Source organism: Monosiga brevicollis, genomic scaffold (assembly GCF_000002865.3).
Source record: "Monosiga brevicollis MX1 MONBRscaffold_35 genomic scaffold, whole genome shotgun sequence".
NCBI lineage: Eukaryota > Choanoflagellata > Craspedida > Salpingoecidae > Monosiga > Monosiga brevicollis.
In genome coordinates, this window is record NW_001865072.1 from 245,467 (window position 1) to 271,800 (window position 26,334).

The 26,334-nt window shown below is 54.5% G+C and overlaps 11 protein-coding genes across 11 annotated transcripts in view; 5 read left to right on the forward strand and 6 right to left on the reverse strand.

The window, feature by feature from the left end:
* The window catches only part of MONBRDRAFT_29515 (uncharacterized protein), a gene marked incomplete at both ends in the record, with an annotated part of 2,000 nt that extends 1,421 nt beyond the window's left edge, over positions 1 to 579 (reverse strand). The window contains 2 exons of the mRNA XM_001749979.1: positions 67 to 275; positions 448 to 579. Coding sequence (XP_001750031.1) covers positions 67 to 275; positions 448 to 579 — 341 coding nt within the window. The remainder of the gene's footprint in view (positions 1 to 66; positions 276 to 447) is intronic.
* Positions 580 to 1,093: 514 nt separating this feature from the next.
* On the forward strand, positions 1,094 to 2,265 carry MONBRDRAFT_12131 (uncharacterized protein; the record flags this gene model as incomplete). Its single annotated transcript, XM_001749931.1, has 3 exons — positions 1,094 to 1,430; positions 1,508 to 1,869; positions 1,999 to 2,265. The coding sequence occupies 3 exons, from the start codon at positions 1,094 to 1,096 to the stop codon at positions 2,263 to 2,265; spliced, it is 966 nt and encodes a 321-aa protein (XP_001749983.1).
* Positions 2,266 to 2,716: 451 nt separating this feature from the next.
* Positions 2,717 to 3,769, reverse strand: MONBRDRAFT_12132 (uncharacterized protein; the record flags this gene model as incomplete). The annotated part of the gene is made up of 2 exons (XM_001749980.1): positions 2,717 to 2,857; positions 2,960 to 3,769. The coding sequence occupies 2 exons, from the start codon at positions 3,767 to 3,769 to the stop codon at positions 2,717 to 2,719; spliced, it is 951 nt and encodes a 316-aa protein (XP_001750032.1).
* Positions 3,770 to 4,012: 243 nt separating this feature from the next.
* On the forward strand, positions 4,013 to 4,774 carry MONBRDRAFT_29518 (uncharacterized protein; the record flags this gene model as incomplete). The annotated part of the gene is made up of 3 exons (XM_001749932.1): positions 4,013 to 4,246; positions 4,335 to 4,450; positions 4,630 to 4,774. 3 exons carry the CDS (start codon positions 4,013 to 4,015, stop codon positions 4,772 to 4,774), a joined length of 495 nt encoding a protein of 164 aa, XP_001749984.1.
* A 740-nt stretch (positions 4,775 to 5,514) lies between these two features.
* Positions 5,515 to 6,777, reverse strand: MONBRDRAFT_12133 (uncharacterized protein; the record flags this gene model as incomplete). The annotated part of the gene is made up of 1 exon (XM_001749981.1): positions 5,515 to 6,777. The coding sequence occupies one exon, from the start codon at positions 6,775 to 6,777 to the stop codon at positions 5,515 to 5,517; it is 1,263 nt and encodes a 420-aa protein (XP_001750033.1).
* Positions 6,778 to 7,841: 1,064 nt separating this feature from the next.
* On the forward strand, positions 7,842 to 10,600 carry MONBRDRAFT_29520 (uncharacterized protein; the record flags this gene model as incomplete). Its single annotated transcript, XM_001749933.1, has 9 exons — positions 7,842 to 8,294; positions 8,842 to 8,913; positions 9,160 to 9,231; positions 9,355 to 9,426; positions 9,582 to 9,653; positions 9,845 to 9,916; positions 10,096 to 10,167; positions 10,252 to 10,323; positions 10,421 to 10,600. 9 exons carry the CDS (start codon positions 7,842 to 7,844, stop codon positions 10,598 to 10,600), a joined length of 1,137 nt encoding a protein of 378 aa, XP_001749985.1.
* A 783-nt stretch (positions 10,601 to 11,383) lies between these two features.
* On the reverse strand, positions 11,384 to 17,682 carry MONBRDRAFT_29521 (uncharacterized protein; the record flags this gene model as incomplete). The annotated part of the gene is made up of 29 exons (XM_001749982.1): positions 11,384 to 11,491; positions 11,936 to 12,091; positions 12,204 to 12,287; positions 12,458 to 12,565; positions 12,643 to 12,730; positions 12,828 to 12,852; positions 12,979 to 13,045; positions 13,175 to 13,523; positions 13,622 to 13,701; positions 13,798 to 13,863; positions 13,976 to 14,030; positions 14,218 to 14,297; positions 14,354 to 14,545; positions 14,661 to 14,771; positions 14,865 to 14,945; positions 15,054 to 15,213; positions 15,416 to 15,524; positions 15,622 to 15,799; positions 15,894 to 15,965; positions 16,067 to 16,148; positions 16,283 to 16,339; positions 16,432 to 16,580; positions 16,722 to 16,811; positions 16,905 to 16,950; positions 17,059 to 17,128; positions 17,224 to 17,293; positions 17,375 to 17,443; positions 17,542 to 17,587; positions 17,621 to 17,682. The coding sequence occupies 29 exons, from the start codon at positions 17,680 to 17,682 to the stop codon at positions 11,384 to 11,386; spliced, it is 2,910 nt and encodes a 969-aa protein (XP_001750034.1).
* Positions 17,683 to 18,885: 1,203 nt separating this feature from the next.
* On the forward strand, positions 18,886 to 20,982 carry MONBRDRAFT_34384 (uncharacterized protein; the record flags this gene model as incomplete). Its single annotated transcript, XM_001749934.1, has 9 exons — positions 18,886 to 18,983; positions 19,082 to 19,148; positions 19,243 to 19,363; positions 19,522 to 19,612; positions 19,731 to 19,982; positions 20,138 to 20,239; positions 20,314 to 20,449; positions 20,589 to 20,709; positions 20,808 to 20,982. Exons 1-9 carry the CDS (start codon positions 18,942 to 18,944, stop codon positions 20,980 to 20,982), a joined length of 1,107 nt encoding a protein of 368 aa, XP_001749986.1. The 5' UTR covers positions 18,886 to 18,941.
* Positions 20,983 to 21,587: 605 nt separating this feature from the next.
* On the reverse strand, positions 21,588 to 22,274 carry MONBRDRAFT_12137 (uncharacterized protein; the record flags this gene model as incomplete). The annotated part of the gene is made up of 3 exons (XM_001749983.1): positions 21,588 to 21,873; positions 21,962 to 22,146; positions 22,245 to 22,274. 3 exons carry the CDS (start codon positions 22,272 to 22,274, stop codon positions 21,588 to 21,590), a joined length of 501 nt encoding a protein of 166 aa, XP_001750035.1.
* Positions 22,275 to 22,759: 485 nt separating this feature from the next.
* On the forward strand, positions 22,760 to 24,008 carry MONBRDRAFT_12138 (uncharacterized protein; the record flags this gene model as incomplete). The annotated part of the gene is made up of 3 exons (XM_001749935.1): positions 22,760 to 22,790; positions 22,917 to 23,188; positions 23,439 to 24,008. The coding sequence occupies 3 exons, from the start codon at positions 22,760 to 22,762 to the stop codon at positions 24,006 to 24,008; spliced, it is 873 nt and encodes a 290-aa protein (XP_001749987.1).
* Positions 24,009 to 24,619: 611 nt separating this feature from the next.
* On the reverse strand, positions 24,620 to 26,242 carry MONBRDRAFT_29524 (uncharacterized protein; the record flags this gene model as incomplete). The annotated part of the gene is made up of 7 exons (XM_001749984.1): positions 24,620 to 24,859; positions 24,985 to 25,101; positions 25,206 to 25,322; positions 25,396 to 25,492; positions 25,615 to 25,837; positions 25,952 to 26,003; positions 26,093 to 26,242. The coding sequence occupies 7 exons, from the start codon at positions 26,240 to 26,242 to the stop codon at positions 24,620 to 24,622; spliced, it is 996 nt and encodes a 331-aa protein (XP_001750036.1).
* Positions 26,243 to 26,334: the final 92 nt, after the last annotated feature.

Consider the following 26,334-nt stretch of genomic DNA (forward strand, 5'->3'; position numbering starts at 1 on the left):
ATTTGGGGGGGGGGGGGGGGGGAGGCTGATGCACTCATTCAGAGCCAAAGGCGCAAGGACACTGACGAGGCATCGCGAATGCGGTTGGCGTAGGGTAGCAGAATCTCGCCCTGCCAGTGCGGGTTGGTGATCATGGCGGTGGCATTCCCGTCATGCGTGGCAATGACATCTCGCAGCTGGTTGGTGGCGGGATCAACAAGGCGGATGGCCTCGACTCGACCTCCCATATTCGTAATGATGATGGCCGACTGGTTGGTGTGCGTATCCAGCAGCTCCTACACGCACAAGTCACACGCCTTGGGATCAGCGTACGCACACGACGAGGGGCAGCGGCCAGTGTTGACAAGCCCAACACACGTTCTCAAAACAACAACAACAACAACAACAACAATTTTTGAAATTTTGCTTTCGGCAGCGGCTACCACACCCCGGGCCAAGCGCAATCACCTTGGCTTCAGCAACATAGTCACCAGTCTTGTACGTAACATCATTAATCGTGAACCGTGGGGACGCTGCCGTCACCACGGCACACGCCAACAGCACGGCAGCCGCCAGCGCCATCCCGATCGAGCCAGCCATGTCTCCGTTCTGTTTGAAATTGGAGAGGTGTTGTTGAGAAAGGGCTGAATGTTATTATGGGAGAGAGAGAGAGAGAGAGAGAGAGAGAGAGAGAGAGAGAGAGAGAGAGATTGAATTGGTTTGGTCGGAGACAGAGAGAGAGCGAATTCGTCGGTACAACTGAAGCGAGCTTGATATGTGAGTGAGCAGGGCTCAAGTGAGCAGAGCTTGAGCAAGAGTAGAGCGAGGAAACAGGGCGTGAGCGTCGACAGCGAGACTGCGTAAGAGAGTGAGAGTGCGAGAAAGTGGAAGGCCAAGGGGCGCTCAAGAGAGCGTACTTGCTCCTGTCAAGGTGCATCTGGGCCACGAAGAAAAAAAAAAAAAAAAACGAGTCCGCCACATAGGTAAGGCAGAACGCGGGATCAACATGTTGCTGGGCCACGGTCTCTCTCATTTGACACACGGCGACGGGGGACTGCACTTGTGGTAGTTTAGGGCAGGGCTCACGGTAGCAACATCAACAAGATCTGCCAACATGGCTTCGCCACTCTACCACAAGTACTGCTCCAAGTGCGGGACAGCCACCGAGCAGCTCGGACAGTACTGCCGCAATTGCGGCAACTGCGTGCTTGGTCAAGCTGAGGAAGACGACGCGCTGAGTTATAAACCACCCTCTTTGGTGAAACACACCGATGCGCTTCCGGGCAGCTTCTCACCCTACTCTGGGTGCTTTGAGATTGAGGAGCAAGCTCAAACCATCACCATCACCAAAAAGGGAGGAAACGCGTGGGCCACGGCTTGGATGACCGACCCCATGAAGATCAGCGACATCTGTTACTTTGAAGTCGAGCTCAAGCAAAACTTGAGTGGCTGTGAGTTTTGCTGCGTATCTCATGCACGTCAACAACGATCAGCTCTCAGGTCTGCCTTCCGCCAACGTTTCACACAGGCCTTGGCTTTATCCAGAAGCCCGAAGGATTCATGGCATCGGGCAGTCCATTGTGCCTGACACATCTGCATGGTGATGATGGGCACTGCGGCAAGCAAAACGGCGTCTGGACCTGTGTGCTCACAGGGGCCGGAAACTTTCGTACAACCCCGGCTGCAGGTCGCCCGGGTCCGGCGCCCAAGGCGAAAGATAAGCTTGGCTTTCTGGTCGATTTCTTCTCAAACCGGATCATCTTATATGTCAACGGCAAACGTCATGGCACAATGTGCAGTGGCATTCGCGAGATCAAAGGTGGTATTGTGTTTGCTCTGTCAGTCTCCGCTGCTGGCCACGCCTTTATCATCAATCGCGATGCAAAGCTGGTAAGCGACAAGGCCTAGCCCCGCTTTGAGGACACGTGCATTTTCCGCACAGGGCATGGTAAATGTAGGTACGCATTGCCTCGGTTCACTCTTTCTGATACTTGTGCGCCATACATTCACACCTTGTAGCCCCCGGAAACGGAGCAGCTGAGACGCACACTTCAAGCCCAGCAAGATTTCATTGAGCGTGCTTGTGGGCGCCTGGAGCTCAAAGCCCGAGAAGTGCGACAACTCAAGCAGGCTCGCGAGATTGACGAGGCCACCCTCCAGGCTGCAATCAAAGAACGTGATGCTCTCCGTCGCCGCCTGGCAGAATTTGAAGCTGCGGGCTCGACTGCATCCGAGCCCCAGTTTGCGCCCAAAGCCTCAGCCACGACGCCCGAGTCATGCAAATAAAGTGCAATCTGTCTATTTCCCCTCGCAAACGCGTCGACCCGGTGCGGGATATCTCTGATGATGTTGAGTACCATGTGTCGAGTGCAGAAGCCTCCAATCCAGGCGTGTACCGCTACAGATAGCACTGAATGCCGATTCATGTGACTGCTTTACAGCCTTTGTATACCATCACGAGAAGCATAGCTACATGCAAACTTGCCAAAGAACATCGAGGGTTGTTCGACATGAAGCGGGTGGCGTAAGGGCCACATATTGACTCGACAGTTAGATCATGGAATTTACATGTTGGGCACATTGAATGTACCAGAGCAGCGTGCAATAGCGTCCTAAATTCACGCTTCACTAGCTACCCAGACGCGTGAAAAGGTCAAGCAGCTGACGCCGGAGCGCAGGGGCTCGAATTTCCTGCGGGCATGGCCGGATTCGTGCGTGAGTACGCAATGGGATTGATTCACTGGCAAACGGATAGACGCACCAAAAAATCGAGATCTTCCTCATTAAAGTGCTCGAGGCTGGCACCGCTGTAGGCGTTTTCGCGCATTCGGTTGGCCACAACTTTGTCGACATTCTGCTGCACCAGATAGTGATACAGCTACATGCAGCAAGCGTAACACGGCAGAGCAACATGAAATAGAACCTGGGCTGCATGGAGCCGGCAAAATCTCGAACCTTCATCGCCCCTGTCTGAACATACCTGCTCTGAGGTCATATCACAGACGCGTGGAGATGGCTGCGCTTGATCTTCCGTTGCCCTCGCTGCTGCAGGACGACCACGTGCTGTGGAGGAGGCGCGCGCCTGGTGACGGTGGTGATTGGCCCGTGCGTGAATCTCAGGCGGCTGTCCAGCCGCTGCACGAGCGTCCATGTTGGCTGTCATGAAATCGTGGAGCAGCTCTGCATCGGCGGTTTCTTCACTCATTTCGCGAATCTCGAGGCCTACGCTGGCCAGCCTCGAGCGTGCTTGATCCGATGTCAGCGCGCCGCTCAGATAGTCATGAAAAAAGGTCAGTACATCACTATCACTGGGCTGGGCTTGACCGCACCAGACGCAGGTTGTGCGCCAGAAGCTGACTCCTGTCTGATTGATTTTGATGCCCGAAAACTTCTTTTCGTCGTGCTCGCGCGCTGTGGCGGCCGAATTGACGCAGACGCCAAGGCCCACGTCTGAAGCACCAAAGTTGACGGTCGTGCTCGAAGTGGACGAGCTCTGTCGCGAGTGAAACTCCCAGCCAGCCCTCGAACTGAATTCAGCGCGAGCAAGGCTACAACGCGAGCATGATGCATAGCAATGCACCCCCCCCTCATTGCACTTGACGGGCGCGTGTGTTGCCGCGTTGATGAGATATTCGGGAGCATAGACTATGTCCTGTCCGGCATGCGCGGTGGCAAACTGCATCAAGTCGCCAGCGGGCTCTGCAGCTACTCCAGCCCGGCCCGTCGCGTCGGCACTGGTTGGCGTCGTTTGGGCTTGGCCAGGGCCAGACTGAGGCTGCTTACCAGACATGATGATGGCACTCGTCAGCTCGCGATCCGAAGCGAGTCAACAAAAAAATGCCGGCTTTAAGCGGGTCCAGGAAGAGCACACACGCAGTGAGGGATTCATGAACAATAATGCAAGCAGGAGAAGAGAGAGAGACACAGATCCACTATGAGAGCAACTGCTTGTAAGGAGACACACACACACACACACACACACACACACTTTCTCTCTCTCTCTCTCACGGACAAGATATTGTTTGGTTGCAGCATGGTGGGACGCATGACGGCGGCGGTGGTGGTGGCCGCCGCGGTGGCGGTGGCTTTGTGGGTATGGCCTGGTAGTGTGGGGCTGGTTGGTCATGGTAAATCCGAAGCGGGCTCGCCCGCCTCATCTGGACGCGCCCGGCGGCCCATTGAGCAATTAAGCATCGGGGTGAAGCGTCGCGCCGAGGATTGTGGCATCAAGACGCGCGTTTACGATGCGCTGGCCATACACTACACGGTAAAGATGTGCCGCGTGCCATCTTCGCTTTAGAGTGTCTGTATCCCAAGCGAACGAGCGCTCATCGCCTGGTATACACGCAATGCAGGGCTGGCTACACGCTACCGGCGAGGAGTTTGACTCGAGCATTCCTCGTGGCGACCCGTACATCTTTACGTTGGGTGCGGGCCAGGTTGTGCCCGGTTGGGACCAGGGCCTTGTTGGGTGCGTGTCGGCTCGAACATTTTTTTATTGGGCTGCATATGCAAGTATGGTGGAAGAGAGAGGGTACCAAAAGGCGGGATAGGGATGGGGGCAGGGGAGGCGCATATTCAAAAGGTATTTTTCAGCGTGTTGAGTGGCGTCGCTTTACCCTGATCCGACGACGGTGGTGTGTGTGATAGGATGTGCATTGGTGATGTCCGTAAGCTAAGCCTGCCGGCCGAGCTGGGCTACGGGGCATCGGGCGTGGCCGGCAAAGTGCCGCCCAACGCGGATCTAATTTTCGAGATTGAGTTGCTCAACATTGAGCGTCGCACTGGTCCGTGAAGACGGGCAGCAATGGCCAAGCCCAGCAAGCGCTGAGCGCTTCAACGATGATGCCCCTTCCTGTTAGATGACGTAGCCGTCAAGACAACCAGGGAAGCTGCATCTACATGTAGTCTAAATTAAACCCTTTCTTTTGGCTGTGCGTTTTGTTTGTTTTTTTTTGTCAATTTTCGATGCCAAGATGGCGGCAGAAAAGGATGGAGGGAGTCAGGTGGGCAAGGTCATACAACTGCCCCAGAGACATTGCAAAACACTATGGGAGACATGCACACACTCCTAAATAATAACGGCATCCAGGGGAGCTCTGTGGCCACAGATAGAGCCTTGGTCAGACAAGGGCACACGAGGCCTGCGGCTGCTTAAAACAGCTAGCCGGGGCATGTGATGCCTTAGGCGTCTATTGAGCGGCCAGGTCAAAAAAAAATTTAATACAAAAACCAAACAAGAGTTCAAGAGATGCAAACAAGCGTGCGGAAACAAGACGAAAAGGAGCATGTTTCTATGGGCCACACGATGGGATAGGGAAGCCAGAGAAAACACAAAGTTCAGGGTAACAGAGGGGATGCAGTAAGCAAGATGACGGAGAAATTGAAATGAGATGAGAGCTGCCGCAGGCAGTCAGAACGACCATGAGCATGGTCAATGAAGAGAAGAGCATGTGGGAAGTCAAGCAGGAACGAGCCAAGACGGGAAAGCGGCCTTTGAGTGGGGTGGCAGGCGTGAGCGTGCTTTGGGCCTGATTAATTGGAGGGCCGCACGAGACTGTGGAACTCGGCTTCCGAGATGCGCTTGGCCAAGCTAAAGGCGGGGGGTGCTGCATACGAGGGCGGGCTGTTGGCTGGCGCTTGGCTGGTTGCAGTCGAATGCTGATCAAAGGCGGTGGCGGTGGATGAGGTGGTAGACGAAGCTGGGCCACGGGCGCCAATGGTGCGATGGGCAGTGCCGTAGGCAGGTGGGGCACTGGCAGCTGCGACATTTTCTGGCTTGGGGGACGGGCGCGTGCTGTAGGGCGGTTGGTGATGGCCAGGAACGGCAGCCCCGGCACTGGCGTTGTGCGAGCTCAGCGAGAGGTGCGAGGAGGGACCACTGGTGGTCGGCGGGCCGCCATCTTGCTGAGGATTGAGCTGATACATGTTGATGGCTTCATTGTAGGGCGGGGGGGCGCTGGTACCCGCGGCTCTGCTCGCACTCTGGCTGGTGGGTGGGGGCAGGTGAGAAGACGGTGGCGGAGGCGCAAATTGGACTTGTGGGTAGAGGTGTTGGGGGTTGGGAGCGCTTGAGGAATTGGGGTCGGGGTGCTGAGAAGCGGCCGATCCATTGGTGGGCGCCAAGTGCTGCTGCTGCCCCTCATTGGCGTGGTCCGCCTCCGTATTGGTGCCAGCCTCGTCGTGATCGTGATCGCCATCCACAGAGTGCTGGGAGACGGATTGCTTGAGCTTTGAACGGGATTTCTTGTTTTTGCTGGTGTCGCGGGTAAACTTCCAATCGGGGTAGAGGCGGCGGTGCTCCTCGGCCATTTCCTTGGCCTTGTCCACGTAGACCTGCTTCTGTGAATCGGGGAGAGAGGCCCAACGCTGTCCCAGGAGCTTTGAAACGGACTTGTTGTCGAGGTCTGGATGTTGTTGTTGGATGAGCTTGCGCTGTTCCTTACCAAAGATCATGAAACTATTCATGGGGCGGGGGATGCGCTTTTTCTTGCGGCTCGAGATTTTCATCATCTCCTCGGCCTCGGAGAGGCGCATGGGTGGTGGGGGCGGAGGCATGGTGGTGCGGCCAAAGGTGGGCGGCGATGCCACGGGTCGGCCCATGTACACGGGACGACCTCCGGGGCCATGCACGTACATCGGAGCATAGCCGGCGGAGGGCATGGGAAAGTATCGATCAGAGGCATAGTAGGGATGGTGTAGCGGTTGTGCCTGCGATATTTGCGGTGCCTGCTGTTGTGTTGAAGGGCCGTGCTGTCCGGCAGAAAGGTTTGCCGGCGGGTAGCGCGTTGCCATCATGGTCGGCGGCGTAGGCGTCGAGCAACCGCCACAGAACGCGGAGAAAAAGGAAGGAGAGAAAAAGGGAGGAGGAGGGAGAAAAGGCAGGAGAAGAAAGGAAACCAAGTATAAATGTAAAACCAAGCAGCCTCTGCCTGCTTGCCTGCCGACGCAATAGCGCAGAGCCAGGCGAACACCGAGGACGACCAGGACCAGAGACGGTCCCAAAAAAAATAAAAAAAAAAGCAGAGCGACTGACACGAACGTTCTTGCGCCACAAACGCAGAGACACTGGTGGATCAGAGAGACGGTTTCAGAGATGAAGCGGTTGAATCGAAAAAAAAGAAGGAGAAGGTGAGTGTAGAGAGAGGGAAGGAGAGAGAGAAAGAGAGAAAGAGAGAGAGAGAGAGGTGTTAGAGAGGCATAGGGGAGGCGTGTGTTTGTTGTTGACCATGTCTCGTCAATTCATCCGATGACGATGACGGAGGTTAGGCTTGCAGCACCAACAGCCGGGTCTCTATGACCCAGCGTCTGGCAGCGTCGTTACCTCAGCTCTGGGCACAGTCGACCGCCATGCCCTTGGTCAAGACCCAAGCAGCAACAACAACAGGAACGAGGGAAGACGCGCGCTGCCAAAACGAACAAATCCCGTTGCAGCCAAGGTCTTACGTTTGGTAATCAGCCCACCACCAAATCTCTCCCTCTCCCTCTTGCCGCTCGAGCGCATCACGACACACGTAACCCCGTCGAGGGCGGGGCACCCCTTCAAAGTATATCAGCGTTCCAACATAACGAGTACCTCTCTAATGTTAATATCTGACATTATGTCCTTTACGTCACTCTCTTTTGCTGATGATGTTTTCGGGCACACACACAAACCTTGATGGATTGAGATCATCAAAATCACTCCTCTCCGCGCCTCCCCCTCTCCCCTCTCCCTCTCCCCTCTTCCCTCTTCCCACTCCTCCCCGCTTCCCTCTCCTCCCTCTCCCTCTGACCGCTTCCCTCTCCCTCTCCTCTCTCCTCCCCTAACCCTCTCCTCGCCTTCTTCCTTTAATCTCCTCGAGTGGTGGAGCTGCTGTGCCATGCGGTCGCTGCGGTTTGTGAGTGGGCTCGTTGTGGCTGTCCTACTCTACGCCAGACTCGCCACAACCTGGGCCTCGGAGGATGAACCCATCATTGCAGCCGATATCAACGGCAACCTCATCATCAACAGCTCATCAGTCACCAGCGCCACCCGCTTGCTGTTCAATGGCGTGGACGTGTTAAACGCACTCACCGAACTTCGCGAAATCTGCTCGGGCTGCTCGCCACAAACGCCGCCATCACCCACTCCCGCCCCGAGCACCACGGCCCCCACAGTATCTCCTGAAGCGGTGGTGTATTCAAGCAACGTGGGGTGCAGCCCAAGTGGCGTGCCACCCAACGCGACGCACATCCTCGGCCACCTCGATTTGTATTATTGCACAAATCTCACCGCGCAAGACTTGCAGGCCCTGCAAAACATCGTTCACGTGAGCGGCCACGTTCACATCTATGTACGTCACGTGGGGCTGGCGAGCAGAAGAAACAGAAAGGCTGAAGGGCCGGTGCAAAAATTTGCTGCTTCCGCGTCTTTGGCCGGCCAGGCTACAACGCCAATTTCTCTCTCCCTCTCCTCTGAGCTCACACTCTGCAATCGACTCTTGCAGCAAAATGACGCATTGACAAATTTGGATGGACTCGGCAACCTGACGTCCATCGGCGGTTATCTTGAGATACGCATACGTTGGCATGCTAGCACACCACATCATCAACCAATGCTTGCAAAAACGTAGAAAATTTAAGCGTGGGTGCGGCACGTGTCAACCTGATGATATGCCTGGGTGGAGCTCACGGCTAGTACTGAACACGCAGGACAATGATGCCTTGTTAGATGTGAACGGGTTGGGCAATTTGAAATCAGTTGGCCGCTATTTAAGCATTTCTGTACGTCCGCTGATTCTCGGCCAAACCGGGCCTCTTGTCTGCGTTGGAAGTGCCCATCTGCCAAAACGTATAAAACGTCTCATTTCGTTTGAGTGATGCCATGCCTGGACCTCGTAGTACAACGGCTTGCTGGCACATCTGAATGGCTTGGGTAATCTCACATCAATCGGAACCTATGTTCTAGTGAGCGTAAGTCATTGGTGATTGAAAAACGAGCTCCATATTATTTGCATCAGGTTAAGGCCTTGGATGCTCCGTGGAGTCGTGTGGGAGCTGTTGCAGAACGAGAGTCATGACCTTTCAAGAATTATGGCTTGGTGAAGTGAGCAAGGGAGAAAAGACCCCTTTCTTGAGTTGAATAGCCTGCCTTGTCGTTGAAGTTACGGGTGGTGCTCAGCACGGTCAGCCCCTCACCATACCGGTTTCGACCTGTAGGACAACAATGCATTGTCAAACTTGGACGGGCTGAGCCGTTTGACGGCAATCAATGGCCATTTTCAGGTTGCTGTACGTCCTTGAGCCCTCGTGCAGCCACCCATGACTTTGTCTGTGCGCTCGAGTCAGGCATTGGGCAGCTCATCCGACGTTGTGTTGGGCAACCATGTCATCATGCGACAAACGGTGCTCTAGAACAATGTTGCGCTTGCTACTCTGAACGGCCTGAGCAATCTGATATCAGTCGGCGACTTTCTTCAAATCAACGTGAGTCTCGCCTGTCCGCGCTCCCAATACAGGCATGCCCAGGAACCCGAGTCCCGTTAGCAAAAGAGAACAAATGAGGAAGTGACTTCCAAGGTGGGCATCAGCGACATCACGGCGCTCATTGGCACTTTGATACAATACATTGATTCCGACAGGTCAACGCAAATCTGGAAAGCGTGCACGGCTTGGCCAACCTCGCAACTGTCGGTGGGGATTTTCTTGTCATTGTACGTCCTGTGGTGTTACCATTCAAGATTGACAGTGCCTGTTCCCAGCCGTGACCAAATGCCAGGGCAGCTCCCAGCTTTTATGGGCAGATGTATTCCCTCAAAAGGGAGAGAAACATTGGACTGTCAGCATTCATTTGCAACGGCCGTCGATTCACTCGGTGTTCAACCGTGATATGCTTGTTTGGCAGAGCAACGGCGCACTGCAAAATGTCAACGGCTTAGACAAGCTTACATTCGTCGGAGGTTCCCTCTTGATCTCTGTACGTGACGCCCGTTGAGCGCTGCCTTGTTTGCGCCTACCATTGCTTTTTACCAGGCGAGGAATCGAGAGAGGGCTGGAAGGTACTTGTACTACGATGCACGGAGACATGTGGCCCTTGAGAGCACCATGACGCGGGCTATGTCCTTTCACAACGGGTACGGCTTGTTGTCTGTGCAGGGCAATGTTGGGCTGAAGAATGTGGATGGTCTCGGAAGCTTGTCCTCAATTGGCGGCTATCTTCGAGTCCAGGTGAGTTGCTTTTAGGCGATGATTGGCTGCGTCGCTTTGCCAGCACGCTTCATGTGCATCTAACTGTGTTTCTTAACTCCGTAGAGCAATGTTGGCTTGACGAACGTGGACGGACTAAGCCAGCTGACGATTGTTGGCCCATATATCCGAGTGCAAGTACGGTTGAGCCGTTGAGTCCCACCGACCGCTGATCAAAGACTTGGTCGTCTTTCATGACAGCATTTGTGACTTCTCACACGTTTGGGTCTGGCAGGAGAATTCCCATTTAACCAGTCTTGAGGGCTTGTATGGCATAACATCTGTCGGCACCTATGTGCAAATCTGTAGCAATTCGCTGCTCAACATCAGTGCGGTCCAGCGCGAGCTAGGAGACTTGGGTGTTCCAGGCCACACCTGCCAGACCTTTACGACTGGCTTCTTTTGTCCCTGCTGAAGAGAGCCAGATGCTGCAGCTGGCATCCAAATCTGGCCCTGCTCGATTTTCCGCCGGCCAACCACAATGGCGGTCATTTCATTTCAGGGCTTACATAAATATGAACCGGCGGATGAGCATGGTGGTCAAGGAACTTGGTTCATCTCGTCAAATCACCGGTGTTCCCTTCCATGTCTGCTCGCCTCCCATGTCCCGTTCCTTGTCGACTGATTTTTTTTTTCCTCGACCACTTTGTGTAATGTGCAACGCTGTGGCAACACTTGCCTGATGCAAGAATGCAGCAATGCAAGAAAGCTCCTCGGCCTTCAGACGCCAAGTCATGACAAACAACCGAATCACATTGCCGACTACAGACTCATCGATTCCCAATCCCGGCACCACTGACTGGGCCTTTTTAATCTGCTCCTAACATCGACGCCATCAAGCTTTGTACGAAACGATTTGGCTTTATCAAGCCCTGACCTCGTCTGTAGGGCATCAATGAAAGCATGATCTGCGATGCGACTAGCGAAGCGTATGGGTGTGGCATGTCGCTGGTTCACGTGTTGCAATAAACAAAATGTAAAAAAGACTTTCTGGTTGAATTGGTTGGTGCTCTCCGCCTGATTGATACAAGCAGGTCGAGCTGGCACCTATAAGAAGGAAAGGGGATAGGATGATTCAAACATAATAGAAATGTGCTATCGCACAACACCCGTGCCCACAAACACAACACACACACAGCACACAGATGCTTTTTCACACATGACCAATCTTCATGTTGATCGTCATTTGTTGTGTGCCCTAGACGGTACCAGCCACGTCCCACTCGGCCGAACTATCAGGATTCATGTCCCTATGATGCAAAAGTGAGGGCACGTGATGAGCTGCTTGGCTCAGCATTCGACAAGTCTGGGTGGCGCAAGCAAGCATGTAAAATGCAGGGCACCAACAAACTTACATTGTAACATCATGATGAAGAGCAGCAGCAACAGCTGAGCCCTCATCTGTTTCAGACTCGCCAGGCGTGAGGCCACCGAGCCGCAACATGGGTGGTTGCTGCTGTTCAGCAGTAAAGCGCCGCAAATCAGCTACGCCAGTGCCCCCAGGACCCGATAATTGTCCAAAGTTTGGCGGACGCTCTACTCGCCGAGGCACGCGATGTTGACGAGTGGGCTGCGATGTCATACTCAATGCTGTAAACGGCGACGCCAAAGGCGTGCTATGGCCCACAGAGTATTCCTGTGCACATCCAAAGGGAGAGTGAGAGCCCCTGTACGCAACATGGCAGCCAGCCGCGCGCGGCTCTCGCGCATTTGGCTTTCTAGAGGGTTCCAAGTAGGCGCGGGTGCATACTTGGCGTGTGCGGCCACGTCGCGATGCACCAGACAAATTACGGCGCTGGCGTTGCAAAGTGGGAGATGTCGGGCGCCGAGCGGGTTCGTCAGATGCATTGTTGCCAGCTCCATTCGACGGGTGCTGCTGCCGGTCATGGGCGCGACGCTCCCACTCCTAAGCCCGTGCGCAAGCAAATCAGTGCCCACCAGACCACAGCAAGGGTAGAGTAACCCTAGGTGCACGGGTCAGGATCCTCTTTGTGCAGCAAATGAACTGATCTACGTACAGGCTGGCGATTCTCGGAAAGGAAAAACTCGAGAATGGTTTGCTCACGCGAATTGGCGTGTCCCGGCAAAGGAACGGGGCTCTCCTGCTCTCAAGAAATGACATAGGAAATTGACAAAGGATTGAGTGCCATGCTGCACGGAGCTTCAGATTTTGGCCCAAGGCCTGACACAGAAATGTCCAGCCCCTTTAATAGCCGAACAATGTTCACCGCGGCTTTGCCCATGAAACCTTGTTGACAGTTCCACCACCCACCTTATGAATGCGAGATTGCGGAGGGGGGTGGGCCGGCGTTTTCCCATACCCTCGGCGCGCCATGTCCATGCGGCCCTCACGCAAGATGTCATACAGCCCCATGGTCTCCTATGAACATGTGCAGACAGACGGCAAATCATTAGACGCCACCCGCACAAATAGCAGAATAGGAAAGTTCGACCTACCGAGCCTCCCGAGCTATTAAGACCCAGACTGCCAACGCTGGCTGGAGCAGCCAGCTGAGCAATGTGCTGATTGACCGGAGTTGACGGTCTATAAGCCACATGAGCAACCATTACCGACATCAATCGTTGCGCCCGTGCGCACCAATGCTGACTGCTCACAAACGCGCCAAGCAATAAAGACTCACTCTTGCGGCATCACCAGGCTCTCCTCTGCAGCCATAACACACAGTACCGGATATGGTGAGCGCGGGGAAATGGCCCAAAAAACAGGCGGCGGATGTCAGAAGCCTGGCCCTCGAAATAGGGACATGCCAGTACAATTTGCAAATTACGCACGTGAGCCTTGCTTGTCCTTGAGCTTGGGCTGGCCTTTTTTGCGGCGAAACCATGTGCCGCGGCGCTTCTGCGCACAGGAAGTTGGAGCGGCAAATGGCGAGCGTTGGAGTGGTGGTGAGGACACAAAGCATGGTGACTGCTGGATTGGGATCAGCCAGTTGAAAAACCTGGCTTTGCAAATCCATGCGCCTCATACCTTTTCCTCGGGTTCGGCAGCAGGGGCGCCAGGGCCGGTCTCGGCCTCGGATGCCTCCTGACGCTGCGTCAATTGCCGTTGCAAGTCCCGCAAGGCAAATTGAAGCTCCGTGTTGCTCATGAGCGCATCCTCGAGTTGTGAAGCCAAGTTACGATTCTCTTCTAGCTGTTGTTCATGCAGGCGGACCATTTTGGCCGCTTTCTCGGCATAGACCTGCAAGCGCTTGCGCAGCTTGGCTTTGTCCCGCTCTGCCGATTTGGCTCGATTCCTCATCCGCTCCACCTTGTCAACCAAGTCTGCATTGCTGGATTCCAGATCTGCTGCCCGGCTGTCGTTCAGATCACTGCGCCTGTGTGTGTGCATGTGTGTGTTTGAACAGGTTTGCGCGTCAGCCAAGCAAGACTCCAGAACGTGCTGGGGGGGAGGCTCCCGAACATCGACACTCACATCAGCGAATCGTCCAGTTGGTCCGCAAGGCGATCGTGGTTGCTCTTCAAACGCTGGTTTTCATCGCGCAACGACGCCAGCTATTGGGAATTAAGCGTTGCATAAGCATCCAACCATGGTCACATGCGTGGCTCATCCTGAGAGTTTTGGACGAGAGAGTAAAGAGCAAAGCAGACCTCTTGGCGAAGGACGGAAGTGGCGGCATGAAAGGCCTCGTCGCGGTCGAGATCAGAATCTCTCCGCTGCAAAGAGCACACACACGCAGCGGGCAAGGCACATATCAGCATGGTCTGTGCAGACGCTTTGTTGCGGCAAAAAAAAGAAAATTATAACTTGATAGGCTTGTCAACAAACCTCCTGTTGTGCAGACAAAGGGCTACTGATGACGGGCTTGGAGGAGCGACGCGTTCTAGAGTTTCACCAAAAAAAAAAAAAAACCAGGCAAGTACGATTAGCAAGTCGAGACAAGGCCAAATGCAGGCGTTGCAAGTACGGTGGGCTCAACGGCAAGCAGACGCAAGCAAAGAGCAAGAGCCAGGCGAAAGATGATGGACCTCTGAAGCTGAACAGGTTCGGCGGGCGAAGAGCGAGCTGACTGGCGAAGGCGATTAGCATGTGATTTGTATGTTTCCACATCCTGCGTATCGATGAGCAGACCCGGCGCACGCGATGAGATCTGGCGGAAAACGGTAAAAGCTGATGGTTTAATCGAGGACAACGCCAAGTACCTACATCACGAAGCGCTTCGATTTGCTTGTTGGCATCCTGAAGGCGATCCTCTAGGACTTGGATGCGCTCGTCCTTGAGCTCCAAAGACTTGCTTAAAGCGGCATCAAGGCGTGTTTCCAAGGTTGCTTTGCGCAAAGATTCTTCGTTCAAGCTGCGTGCCATCTTCTCTGCATTACTATCTGCCTTTCGTTGCAGCTGTAGCCCCAATGGTGCATGAGTTGACCATGGCAAGGCGCGAAGAGGGGCATCTGAACAGCAGTCAGATCATCCACGACCCGAGAAGAAGAAAAAAGGGGAAGGCATCACCAACCTCCGCTTTTTCGCGGTCGGCAGCATCAAGACGTTGCTGGAGAGCTGCCGCCTGTTCGATGCGATTACGAAGTTCGGTTTGCGCCTCATCCAAGCTTTCCTCAACCGATCGCTAAAACAGACGAAAAGCCCGTCAGAAAAACGCGCCGATAATACACGTGCTGCAAAAAAACCTTCCCCACCCTCTCCAGTCATGTCCACCAACCAGGGTAGCGCGCATAGTGGACAATTCTTCGTGAGCGGTATGGGCATCCTTTTGAAATGACTTGACCGACTCCAGCTCAGTCTGACACGCCACAGGTAGGGAACCAACGATGTGTGAGACCCTCAAATCATACGTGGAATGCACCACTTTACATTCAGAGCAAAATCTTGCGCGATTGCGTATCCAGACCTGAAGGCGAACGATCTCCGTTTCAGCCTCAAGAAATGTCTTGAGAGGAACCGTATCTTGCGCATCCGCCAGTGAGCGCTCGGCTCGCTGCTGAGCTTCGTTTGCGCGCTCTTGCAACCTTTCAAGCTCGCGCTTCAACTCGGCCAGCTGCTCGTCTTTCCTAAAAGATGACCACAATCGATGCCGTTTTCATGCGACCGGTGTCATGAGTGATGACCGTCTAAGACGTGAGCTGACTGTCCCTTTTTCAGTTTGACCACATGTCCTTGGAAGCATAGACTCGCTGACATCCAAATCTCCTTGTTGCCCACGCAAAGGCAACAGGAGGCTGGATATGCCAGCATGGGTTCGCTGCAACCTACCGCGCCAAATCGATGTACTGCTGTCGATTCTTGAGCTGATGACCGGCAATGGCCTCGTTGAGATCACGAACCTGGATGACTAAAGTCTGGACCTTGCGGTCACTCTCATCTGCAAAACAACAAACCCAAAGACAGGAAATGTTTGTCAAAGACCGGCTAGGCCCCTGTTTAAGCTTGGTCGGTACAAAGCCAAGCGTGCAACGCACCAAGGTCGTCTTTCATGTTGCCAGCGGCCAGGGATGACTCTTGTGCACGCGTAACCTGCTCGCGCAGCACGCGATTCTGCTCAAGTAGATCATTGCGCTGTTTATCCACATATTCAAAGTCCTCAACCCGTTGCTTCAATCTCTCCAGCTCATGTTTGTAGCGGTCTGCGTCTCGTGCCTGTTGCGAAGCGCCACGACGTTAGCACACAAGCTTGTGGCAACTTTTTGTTGCTTTCTTATAGTGTTGTTTGGGGGAGTCTGAAAAAATGTACCTTGTTGGCAAAGACGTCGAGGTCATCACGTAATGTCTGGGCTTCCTCGGCAGTGGCTTGCAGTTCTTGCACCTGGATAAGGGACAAGAAGAGGCCATGAAAGCAATGAGTTTAGAGGATTATCTAATCCGCCGTTTCACCGCGGCACCCGCGCCGGCTGAGGTTTGGCGCACCTGAGTATTGAGGCGATTGATGTCGTTGCGGCGCGCGTCATACTCGACCATGAGTTGATCATAGGCATCCGCCTTCATGTCCCTAGAACCGAGTGCCAAGGACAAAGGGTACAAAATAAGTCGCAGCCGCATGAACCGTTGTGAAAGTCAAGCAACAGAGACGAATCAGCCATGGCAGCGCGCGGAGTCGTCATGATTCAGGGAGCAGATACATACAGCTCATCTGTGAGTGTGCGAATGTGAGCCTTGAGGTCAGCCTCGTGTCGGATAGCCCTGTGCTCGGGTTGCGCAACAGCGCACGAGTGAGCACCAGTATACGTGGTGGGAGAGCACGTGAAAACGTGGCCCGTCTCGGCGCTGCGTACTGAATGGCGGCTTCTTGATCACTCTTGGGGTCAATGCAACGTGAAGTTTCGAGCATTGTCCATTCAGCGCGGTACAAGCGCCGTGCGTAGTCGTCGCGCTCTGCCAGAACCAGATTGAGTTTCTCCAGAGTCAAGCGGGACAACTCCACCTGGAACGAAGCAAGACAGGCACATCATCAATCGCACCGCAGCACGATGGTCAGTATTGAGCCCAAGTCTCGCTTGCTCAAGAAAGTGAGAGGACGCATTTCCTTGCTTTCTTTGTGAGCCTTCAAGGACACTGGACGCACCAGATTTTCTGTCGGCTGTGCCTCCAAATTAGACATGGGGACCTCGAGGACACCCGCAAAAAGAGCATTGATGCTCTCCATCAGTTGCAGCTATCAAAAATGGCCCCGACGATGCAGAATAAACCCCATCAGAGTTACTCAGAAACGCTTGTGAGGATGGGGGCGCCGCAAACTTGTTGATACCTGCACGTCACTGTCTAGCTCGCGCAGTTGCAAGACGAATCGCTCGCTACCACACAATGTCACAAGAGGTCAAAGGGCGCAAATTCCCTGTTGTGAGAAACGAGCATGCAAAGAGGGCATTGCATAGGCAAAGAGCAAGGGCGCGGGCGCGCACTTGTTGGCACACTTGACGGCACAGCCCAGCATTAGGAGGAGAAAACGGCTGAGCCCCTGCTTGCCCAACTCTGCCGCAATTGCATGTGCACAAAGTGTGAGCACCTGGAGGCGCACAATTGCACGGTGCAAAGAGCACGGGCAGGTGAAAAGGCGGCATGGATACCAGAGGCGGGATCGTTGACGATCGCATCTGTGAGGGGCAGCTCCATCAATATGACGTGGGACAACACGTCCTGTCATTGCCGTGGTGCAAGCGATAAGAATGAGCTTTTACTTGCAGTCTTTACATTGAGAGTGGATGTGCACTCATCTACCTGATAATAGTTGGTAATGGCCTCAAGGAGCACTTCCAGGTTGTGTCGGCGTTGCTCCATGTCCGTCACCTACCGTACGTCAACCATCGTCACTGTGGATGTCGCAGGTGCGGTCGGCCGGCCGGAGGCCAGAAGCGGGTCTCGGACTCGGCTTTGACAACGCTTACCTTATCAAATACGCGATCCACATAATCCCCAAAGTACGAGCCATCGCTGCACAGCGAAAGGATTCAAACCAGACCACACCAGCGTGAGAAGGGGAGGGTGCCAGGCAAGAAACCCGGGGGAGCTGCCTTTGTCACAAGCATTTTGATCGCGCGCACATTTGACACATGGCTTCATGAAGGACTACGGCATCGGCGAGTTGATCGAGAGTTTCACAGTCATTTTCGCAGTCCTTGCAAAAGAACTGCACCCACTGCACTAGCGAGGTGTGCATAAAGGCGGCATCGTGGGCGGGCGCTGGTGGCCCGCCATGGCTCGCCATGGCGCCAGAGACGTCAAGCAACGCAGACAAAGGCGAGGCCTATGCACTTGAGACCTACACCACCCTTCTGTGAGAGATGCACGTAATGCAAAAGGGTTGCGGTATCAAACGAGCACGCCCTCGCCTGCTCAGTGCCCCGATACATGCATGCACACACTTGCCCTCGCGCGCTCGCGCCCTTTCGCACGCTTGCTCCGCTCACCCTTCACCCCTGACCAGACACAGCCCACTGTAGCACACTATGCTATCCAAGCAGTCGCAATAACCTCATATCCCAATCATACCGGCGTACCTGCGAGCGCTGCCGTCGGGTCGCCGTGCGCTCGAGCTCCGTTCGGATGACGCCACAGAGCCACACACACACATCCAAAAAAAAAAACCAAAAATTTTGAAAAATAAAATTCGCAGTCGGTTAAATTTGAAGAATAGATAAAAGTATTTTACTTCCTTTAGTATGCAAAGACCCAACCTCAAAAGTATTTTATTTTTCGGTTTGTATGTTGTCTTTGCGCAAGTCGGCGTTGCGCAACGTACATGTGCTGTGTCTGTGTGTTGTTTCTCTCTCTGAAACTCTCTCTCCCTCTCTGAAACTCTCTTCTGAAACTCTCTTTCTCTCTTTCTCCCTCTGAAACTCTCTCTCTCTCTCTCTCTGACTTTCTCTCTGACTCTTTCTCTGACTCTCTCTCAAACTCTCTCTCAAACTCTCGCTCTCTCTCTCTCACACAATTTGTTCTCCTCTTCTCAAGGTGTGTGCCGAGGCGGGAAACGGCAGCGGGAGGCGCTGAGATTTGTGAGCAGAGGCTACATGATGAGGATGGCAGGAGCTGGACAGCATGGATTATTTTGGAAGGGGCAAGGCAGGAAAGGCATGGGCACGGAAGTGATACTGCGATTCGAGGATGGCAGTGTGCAGTCAAAGCTGCACAACGCAAGACGGCTGCCTTCCGACTTCAGCCATGACCGCCCCCTGACCACCTCGCCCCATGCCCCTCCTCTCTCTCTCTCTCTCTCCTTTAGGGAACAAGCACGGTTTCTTCCCAGCTCTTGCCTCCTTTCTTTTCTTCTATCGCTTCCGCTGCCATGGAGATGCTTGGCAAGACCATCGTCGAGGGCAAGACCAAGGTGTGAGCCATCGCACAGCCCATGGCAGTGCACGTGCGCGCTCTTGTGATGGTTGTGCGCTTGCCTGTGCTCATTCTTGCCCTTGGCGGTAAACTCAGGTCGTCCACCAACATGCCCGTAACTTTGACCAAGTGATTCTCGTGTCCAAGGACCGCATCACAGCTGGTACGCGCCTGCTCTGGACCATATCCCTCTTTGCCAATACCCTCTTTGTTCGTTCGCCTGTTGACCGATGCGTCCATGAACTTGACATCGGCAGGGGATGGTGCGCGTGCTCATGAGATTTCGGGCAAGGCCAAGGTTGCCAACGACACCACCTGCACCATCTTTGAGTTCTTGAACAGCGTTGGTATTCCCAGCCACTTTGTCGCTCGCAGCGGGTGCGTGCCAGTCTTGTCAACAGAAGCGAGTGCTATTTATTGCACAGAAGCGGCTCATGTACCAGTCGACTCATGCACTCGGTTAGCAAACATGGTTGCTGAGACCCTTGATCTTCTGACTACCGGCCTGCGCCCTGCCTTTCTCGCCTTTTGGTTAGGGACATGATGGTGGCCAAGAAGGTGCACATGATCCCGATCGAGTGCGTGGCTCGCCGCGTTGCCTACGGCTCGTACCTTCGTCGTTTCAAGGTGCGTTTGGTTAACTTGTACACCTGCTGAGCGCTGGGTCATGCCCGTCAATTCGCACACGGGAATGGCGCAATTCAGATGAATGCTTGTGCTGTCTGGCATGTGCCCGCGGCCCCAGACGCCGTTCCCTGTGACGGAGGCCTACCGCTTTCCAACGCCTTGCCTCGAGTTCTTCTACAAAGACGATGCCAACCATGACCCGCAAGTGACCAAGGAGCAGCTCCTGAGCAACCCTCTTCTGCTTGACGAGGCCAAGCAGCTGCGGCTGACCCCAAAGTACGTGGAGCAGATGGAGCTCTGGACCCGGGCCGTGTTCGAAACCCTGGAACGCGCTTGGGCCGTTCAAGGCTGCACCCTCGTCGACATGAAGGTAAGACACTTGATTTGCACTTGCCCAATCAACTGCACAAGTAACCGGTGCCCTGTGCTTGGGAACGCATCCCACCTCATCCGTGCACGGTCACCTCACCCCACGGCATCTCGCTTGTGAATTCGACACGTGATGCCTGCGCTGCGCCGTTTTAGATCGAATTTGGCATTGACATGCAAGGCCGCCTCATCTTGGCTGATGTCATCGATAACGATGCCTGGCGCGTGTGGCCCCAGGGTGATCGTCGTCTGATGAAGGTCAGAAAGGAAACGGTCCGCTGGATGAGCAATGGACGTGACGCACGCTCACCTGACTTGAACCCGTTGTCCAGGACAAGCAGTTTTACCGCGAGCTCAAGACTGTGACAGATGCCGACTTGACCGAGGTGCTTAAAAAATACGAATGGGTCGCCGATGCTGTGCGCGGCTTCAAGGCCCGCCGCCCCACTGCCTGCATCGCCGTGGGAGGTAGGTCTTTATGCTTGAAAACTGAGTACCCCGAGCGCGTGCGAAATTTTTCAAACGACAGTGGTCCAATAGCAGCCTCGATGCAACTCAACTCAAGACGATGTTGTACACTCTCGCATTGCTCTGCATCGGCACACAGTGGACGCCCCAAACCTGAAGGGGGCCCAGACCAAGCTGCAGCACTACTCGGCCTTGACTCCAATCAGTCTGACCGCACTCCAAACCATCAGCGAACCCACAGTGGTTGTGACCTCTGCAGCGTACGTCCAGCTTTGCCCCCATGTTTCTCTGCTCTTCTACTGGTGTGTACCAGGCACGCAGCGACTGCACCCCTTCACATGTGCTGGTGTTCATTCAGGCTGTTTGCAAGTGTGGCATCCATCACGGCCTGCCCCGTTCTCATTGCTGATGCCAACACCGACTCGGCCGTGTTGCGGGAACAAATTCTGCGTATTCTGGCACGCGACGACCACGTGTTGTGGTGCAGCTTGCACGCAGAGCAGATCGCCGCCACAGTGGCTGCCCAGAATTAGGTTTTAGCTTTTCTAGACACTTCTCGCGTTGGTAGTGTCTCCATCCTTTGCAGGTTGCTTGTGGTTTCGTGGATGTTATGTGTTTGCTACGTCAATGTGCTTTGGTGTTCTTTACATGTTGTGTCAAGATGACTGCCAATTCAAAGCGCGGGTGCTGACCCAGGCTTCTTTGAGAGTTTTCCATCTGTGAACATGATCAAACGAACATTGGAAATCACAGCACGAGTCAAGTTGTTTGTGGAAGCTATTATACTGCACGAGCTGGCAAGGAGAGCACAATGATAATGCCTCGGACAAACATCAGGGAACGTAAAAGAGAACAAAAAAAAAAAGAGTTGGCTGACGGACGGATGACCCGTTGGAGACGCTTGGCGTCCAGCGCAGCTGATGAACAGTATCTATTGCTTAGTATTGGCGGCCACGGGCGCCAGGTCACGATGAATGCCCTTCTCCAGTGCTATGGACACGAAATGACCAGACATGATGAGACAGGCAAACGATGTTTGATTCTTCTGGTCAAGCAAGGCAAAGACGCTTACCATCAATCACGTTGTCGCCTTGAGCAGTTTTGAGTGAGATGTCGTAGCCTGGGTGATGAATCAGCACTAGAAGAGCGTCGCGCGTGTCACCCTGCCCCAGTCACACCAGGTGTCCATCAGAGTGTCGTCGCGCATGGTTACCGGGAGGCGGAACGCAGTGTGTGACCGGAATTCGAGCAGGCCTCGTACATAGGTGGCTGCAATATGCATGGCAGTAAGGCCCCCGTTGGTCTGCGCATTGATGTCGGCCCCGTGTCCCAAAAGACACTCGATGATATGAGCCTTGTTCCAGCGCGCCGCACAGTGCAATGGGCGCCAGTTATCTTTGGTGCCCACATTGACATCAGCACCGCTGAGTAAAAAAAGGGGGAGCTGATGAGACCAGAGCAATCGGGTAGTGCGAAACTCAGAACGGAGCAATTGCAAAGGTGGGGGCACACCTGGCAATGAGCAGCTCTACAACGGCAAGGTGGCCATTGTAGGCTGCCTTGTGCAGTCCCGTGTAGCCGTCCATGTCCTTTTGGCCCAGAAGCCGCGGGGCCACTGTTGGATTCTCATGCCGCAATTGAGCCTGAACCACCTCAATGTGCCCCTTGCGACAGGCCGTCAAAAAGGTCTTGGCAATCTATCGCCACAAGGCAGTTGAACATCCCTGCCAAAAACCCATCAGCCCCCACCCCAGCAACCCCCTCCCCCCCCCCCATCACCCGCTAACGATCATACCGGCCCATAAGTCGCCTTGTCCAGCTCCATGCTGCTCCACCCGCCGAGCCTCCACCGACACGACCTCTCTCTCTCTCTCTGTTTATGCCTCTCTTTCACTCTCTCTCTCTCTCTCTGTTACTCTCTCTCTCTCTCTCTCTCTCTCTCTCTCTCTCTCTCTCTCCTTTTCTCTCTCTTTTTCTCTCTCTGTGCTCTCTCTCTCTCTCTCTCTCTCTCTCTCTCTCTCTCTCTCTCTCTCAGAGCCAAATGTCAGCAAATTGGCTGCGTTTTGTCAAAAGCAGTTTTGTGTGACGTGCGGGGAAGGGAGAACGGCAGCGGTGGTGAGCAGGGCAAGCGGGGAGCTTGGGAACTTATGACGACGATGGCTGAGAAGATGATTTACCTACAAGTGAGTATCATGTGAGGCATGTGGGCGAAGGTCGACGGCTGATTTGACTTGGATGTATATCCAACGTTGCGGCATGCGGGTTGATCATCATGGCGCTACGTGTGTTTGAAGCTTGGCATTGGAGCTCATGCTCATGGCGACCTTGCGGCTCAACCCAGGTGGGACAGGCGCGCTTTGTGAGCAGTGAGAGCACGCTGACCCGGGGGCGCGCCGAAGGGAGCATGCTGGCTGCCCTCCTCCAAGGTTGGCAGCATTGTAGGCTGACCTCATTGCCTTGGTTTCAGGGCACGCTCTTCATTATCGAATGCCTGGGTTAGGCCAATTCGGCGTCACGCACGCCGAAAGCAGAGAGAACGAGCCGCCACACGTCTTCATTGATCGGGACGGTGCCCAGTTTCCGGCCATTCTGCAATTTTTGCGTGCTGGCTCTGTGCCACTGAATGCCCAGACGGCTTCGATGGTGCCGCTCTTCCTGGAGGCCGACTATTTTGGCCTCGAGAACATGAAAGCAGTCCTCAGTGCTTTCTACCCTGGTCTAGCTCGCTGGGCCACCCAGGTGCAAGGCGCAAGCTCACACGACGGTCAAGCTTTGCTTCCTGGGCATCGACATCGATGCGACCCAAACGCTTTTCTCGCCGCTTACACCGCCGTGCGTAGTTCGGTTGTCTGATGTGTGCCACCAAGCGCTCCCGTTCAAACCGATTCGCTCGTCGTCTCATCACGGATGTCTGGAGCCTGGGTTCTGGAGGGGTTGTTGTCGTCTTGCCTCACCGTGTTTTGGTCGCTCCGGCTTTGGCCAATGTTAGGGTCGAGATCAGCATCTAGATGGACTGGATCTCACCCTATTGACTCTAGCTGGACTGACACTGACCAACGTGGTGTCGCTGCGCAATTGTCTTCTTGACGGCGTGGACATGCAGGACGCAACACTGCTCTCAACTGATCTGAGCAGCAGCCACATGCTCAAGACGCGCCTGTCCGGTATCACCCTGCGCTCGGCTATTCTGAGCGATGCCATCATTCAAGACGTGTCCTTTGAGGGTGGCCTTCTGGACCGAATCAGCTTTGATCGCGCCACGCTTGAGAACTGCGAGTTTCTCGGTATGCGTGGCATGACTCGAGTGACCATGAGCAAGGCGCGCCTTAAACGCTGTCGCTTTGACTGCGTCAGTGCAGTAGGACTACAATATGTCACTGCCGAGGACTGCGATCTACGCTCGCTCGCGCTACGTGCACCACTAGTGTTGGGGGCCTACTTCGTACGCTGTCAACTGCCATCTTGCCTGACCGATTGTACTGACCGATTTACGGCTGATGATTGTACGTTCGGGCCACCAGACGCTGAGGTTGCCGCCGAAGCCGCCGAGGTTGCTTGACTCATCGGCAGAACAATCGGGCGTGTTCATACCCCTGTGCACGGTTGTTCAGTTTGTTGGTCTCGGGTTTCGCCTAAGCAGTATTTTAATCTAAGTTTTATCAAATTCATATACAGTGCGTCAACTGAAATCACTACGCCTTGGTGTTGTTTTGACTTGCGTATTTCCCCGCTGCTTGCGCACAATGCCTTCTGGCTCTGGCTCTGGCGGGCGTGACACATTACTACACCGACGTCGTAAAGAGAGTCGGCTGCCTTTACTGCACCGCAGCTTGTGATGTCGAGAACTGACGCGCATTAAGACGAAGCGAATGGCAAAAGCTCAAATGAAGGCAAGAGAGTACATCTGGATGGAAGGAAAAAAAAAAACAAGGAAAAATTAGGGAAAATTAGTTGAAAATTAACGGAAATCAGGCCCGCCTCAGCGTGTGCATAGTACAGAACTGAGCCTGGCACATATCAAAAAGTCGGTTCAGCCAGAAGCTGGACGCAAGGCTTATGGAGGATGAGCAAGTATTCTCATGGTATCAAGTGATGTCGGCGCAGCCGAACGCATCAAGAAATAAGAAAAAGCACAACATGAAGCAAGTCCGTTAGGGCCGAGGATGCATGCTAGCAATGGCAAATATGGTCGTGCTTTTGCGTCATGGCCTGAGCCTTGACCTTGGCTTCACTAATGATGGGAGACTGGCGAGTGAGCCATTCACCAAATTGGTGCAAGCTTTTGCTTCCGAGAGGAAGGTCATCACGGTAAATGTCCATAAAGAGGACGACTCGAAAACTTGTGTTGTGGAACGCTTCGCTCTTGACTTCGTGGCGGAAGGCATCGTCAAACATGACGCCTTCTCCCTCCTATCACGTCAACCGGGCGGGTCCAAGAACCGTGTTCGAGTGAGCAGGCGAGATAACCTCAAATTGGTAATTTGCGATGAGGCGTTGGTTGGGATGGGGACGTTGGGTCGTGGGATGACACGAACCTTCCAATGGTAGGTGAGATCTTCCACCTGAATGTAAGCATCGTTGGCTTCATCCACTTGAAGGCCCAGATGATATCGGTAGACGCTACGCATGGCGCCGCAGTGGCTGACAATGTGCTGGTATGGGTGGATGCAGGCGTGCGGTGAGCACTCGGGATGGGATGGGAGAGTGGGGGAAGGAAGGCCCCCGCGGTGTATAGGGGGGCTAGGCACGAGCCTACCTTGCCAGGTTCGAGAATGGACAGGATGGCGGCGGAAATTTGGTTATCAGCACCCTTGAGAAGACGGGTGGTTTCGGGCATGAGGGCTGCATTGTCTTCGTACCACTCGCCGTATGCCTGTTTGCGCAACGAGGGGGAGGTGAGAAGGAGGCCGGGGCTTTAGTGCCACACAGAGGAGCGAAGTCCGCACCTTCAGGACAAAGGTGTGCCACGGCACGCCGTCACGGGTCGCCAGGCGGGTTTGAGCAGCGTCCAAGTTCTCAAACGTGGGGATGTCCGAGGCCATGCTATCGGTGAGCGGGGAAGGGCCGATGCATGAGGTATGTGGTAAGTGGGGAAACGAGTTTGAACAAGGCTGGCGGTAACTCGACTTTGAGAGTGTGGCAAGCTGAGGAGAGGGACGACGGACCGCATGACGCATTGCGTTTCACACTGGATATGGCGAAAGTTGTTGGGGTCTTCGAGGACCTTGGCGTATGGGAAGTGGCGGTCGCTGGAGACAAATGGGGGATTCAGTTCACCGGGGGTGCGCATGGCGTCCTCATCGGCGGGGGTGATGGGCGTTTGAACGGGGTGTGGGATGCCACAGCCATCATCATGACAGCCGCATTCACTGGTGGCGGGTTGTGGGCCTGAGATATCCAAGCAAGGGTGGGCGCATGAGTCGGCCGTGACTTTGGTAGTCGACACAGCGCCGCTGGGATAGGGCTGGGTGCGCCCTGCATTCGAGGAATGACACGGCTTACCTGGCTGGTGGCCAGCACGGACCGAGGCCAGGGCAATAAAGCCACGCACCTCCTGTAACATGAATGAGGGGTGTGAGTGGTGTGGCATGGGCAAGGCAGTTTGGTGGTCTGGGGTACGGACTTGCTTGGGATGGAACGAACCTGGAGCATGCCACACTCGTTGGTAGCTATGCAGTTGCGAGTAAAGCTGACGAGCCAGGTACCCACGGCCAGCGCGGCAATGCCAAAGATGAGGCAGCCGTACTTGAATATACGGCGCAGCTTCTGGTTGCGCTCGTGCACCTTGATCATGACGCCGTTGCGGCAAGCTGATACTTGTATGCGAGCAGAGCGTGCTCGGCAGAGGAGGCGGCCGGGGGGCGGAGAGGGAGAGGGAGAGGGAG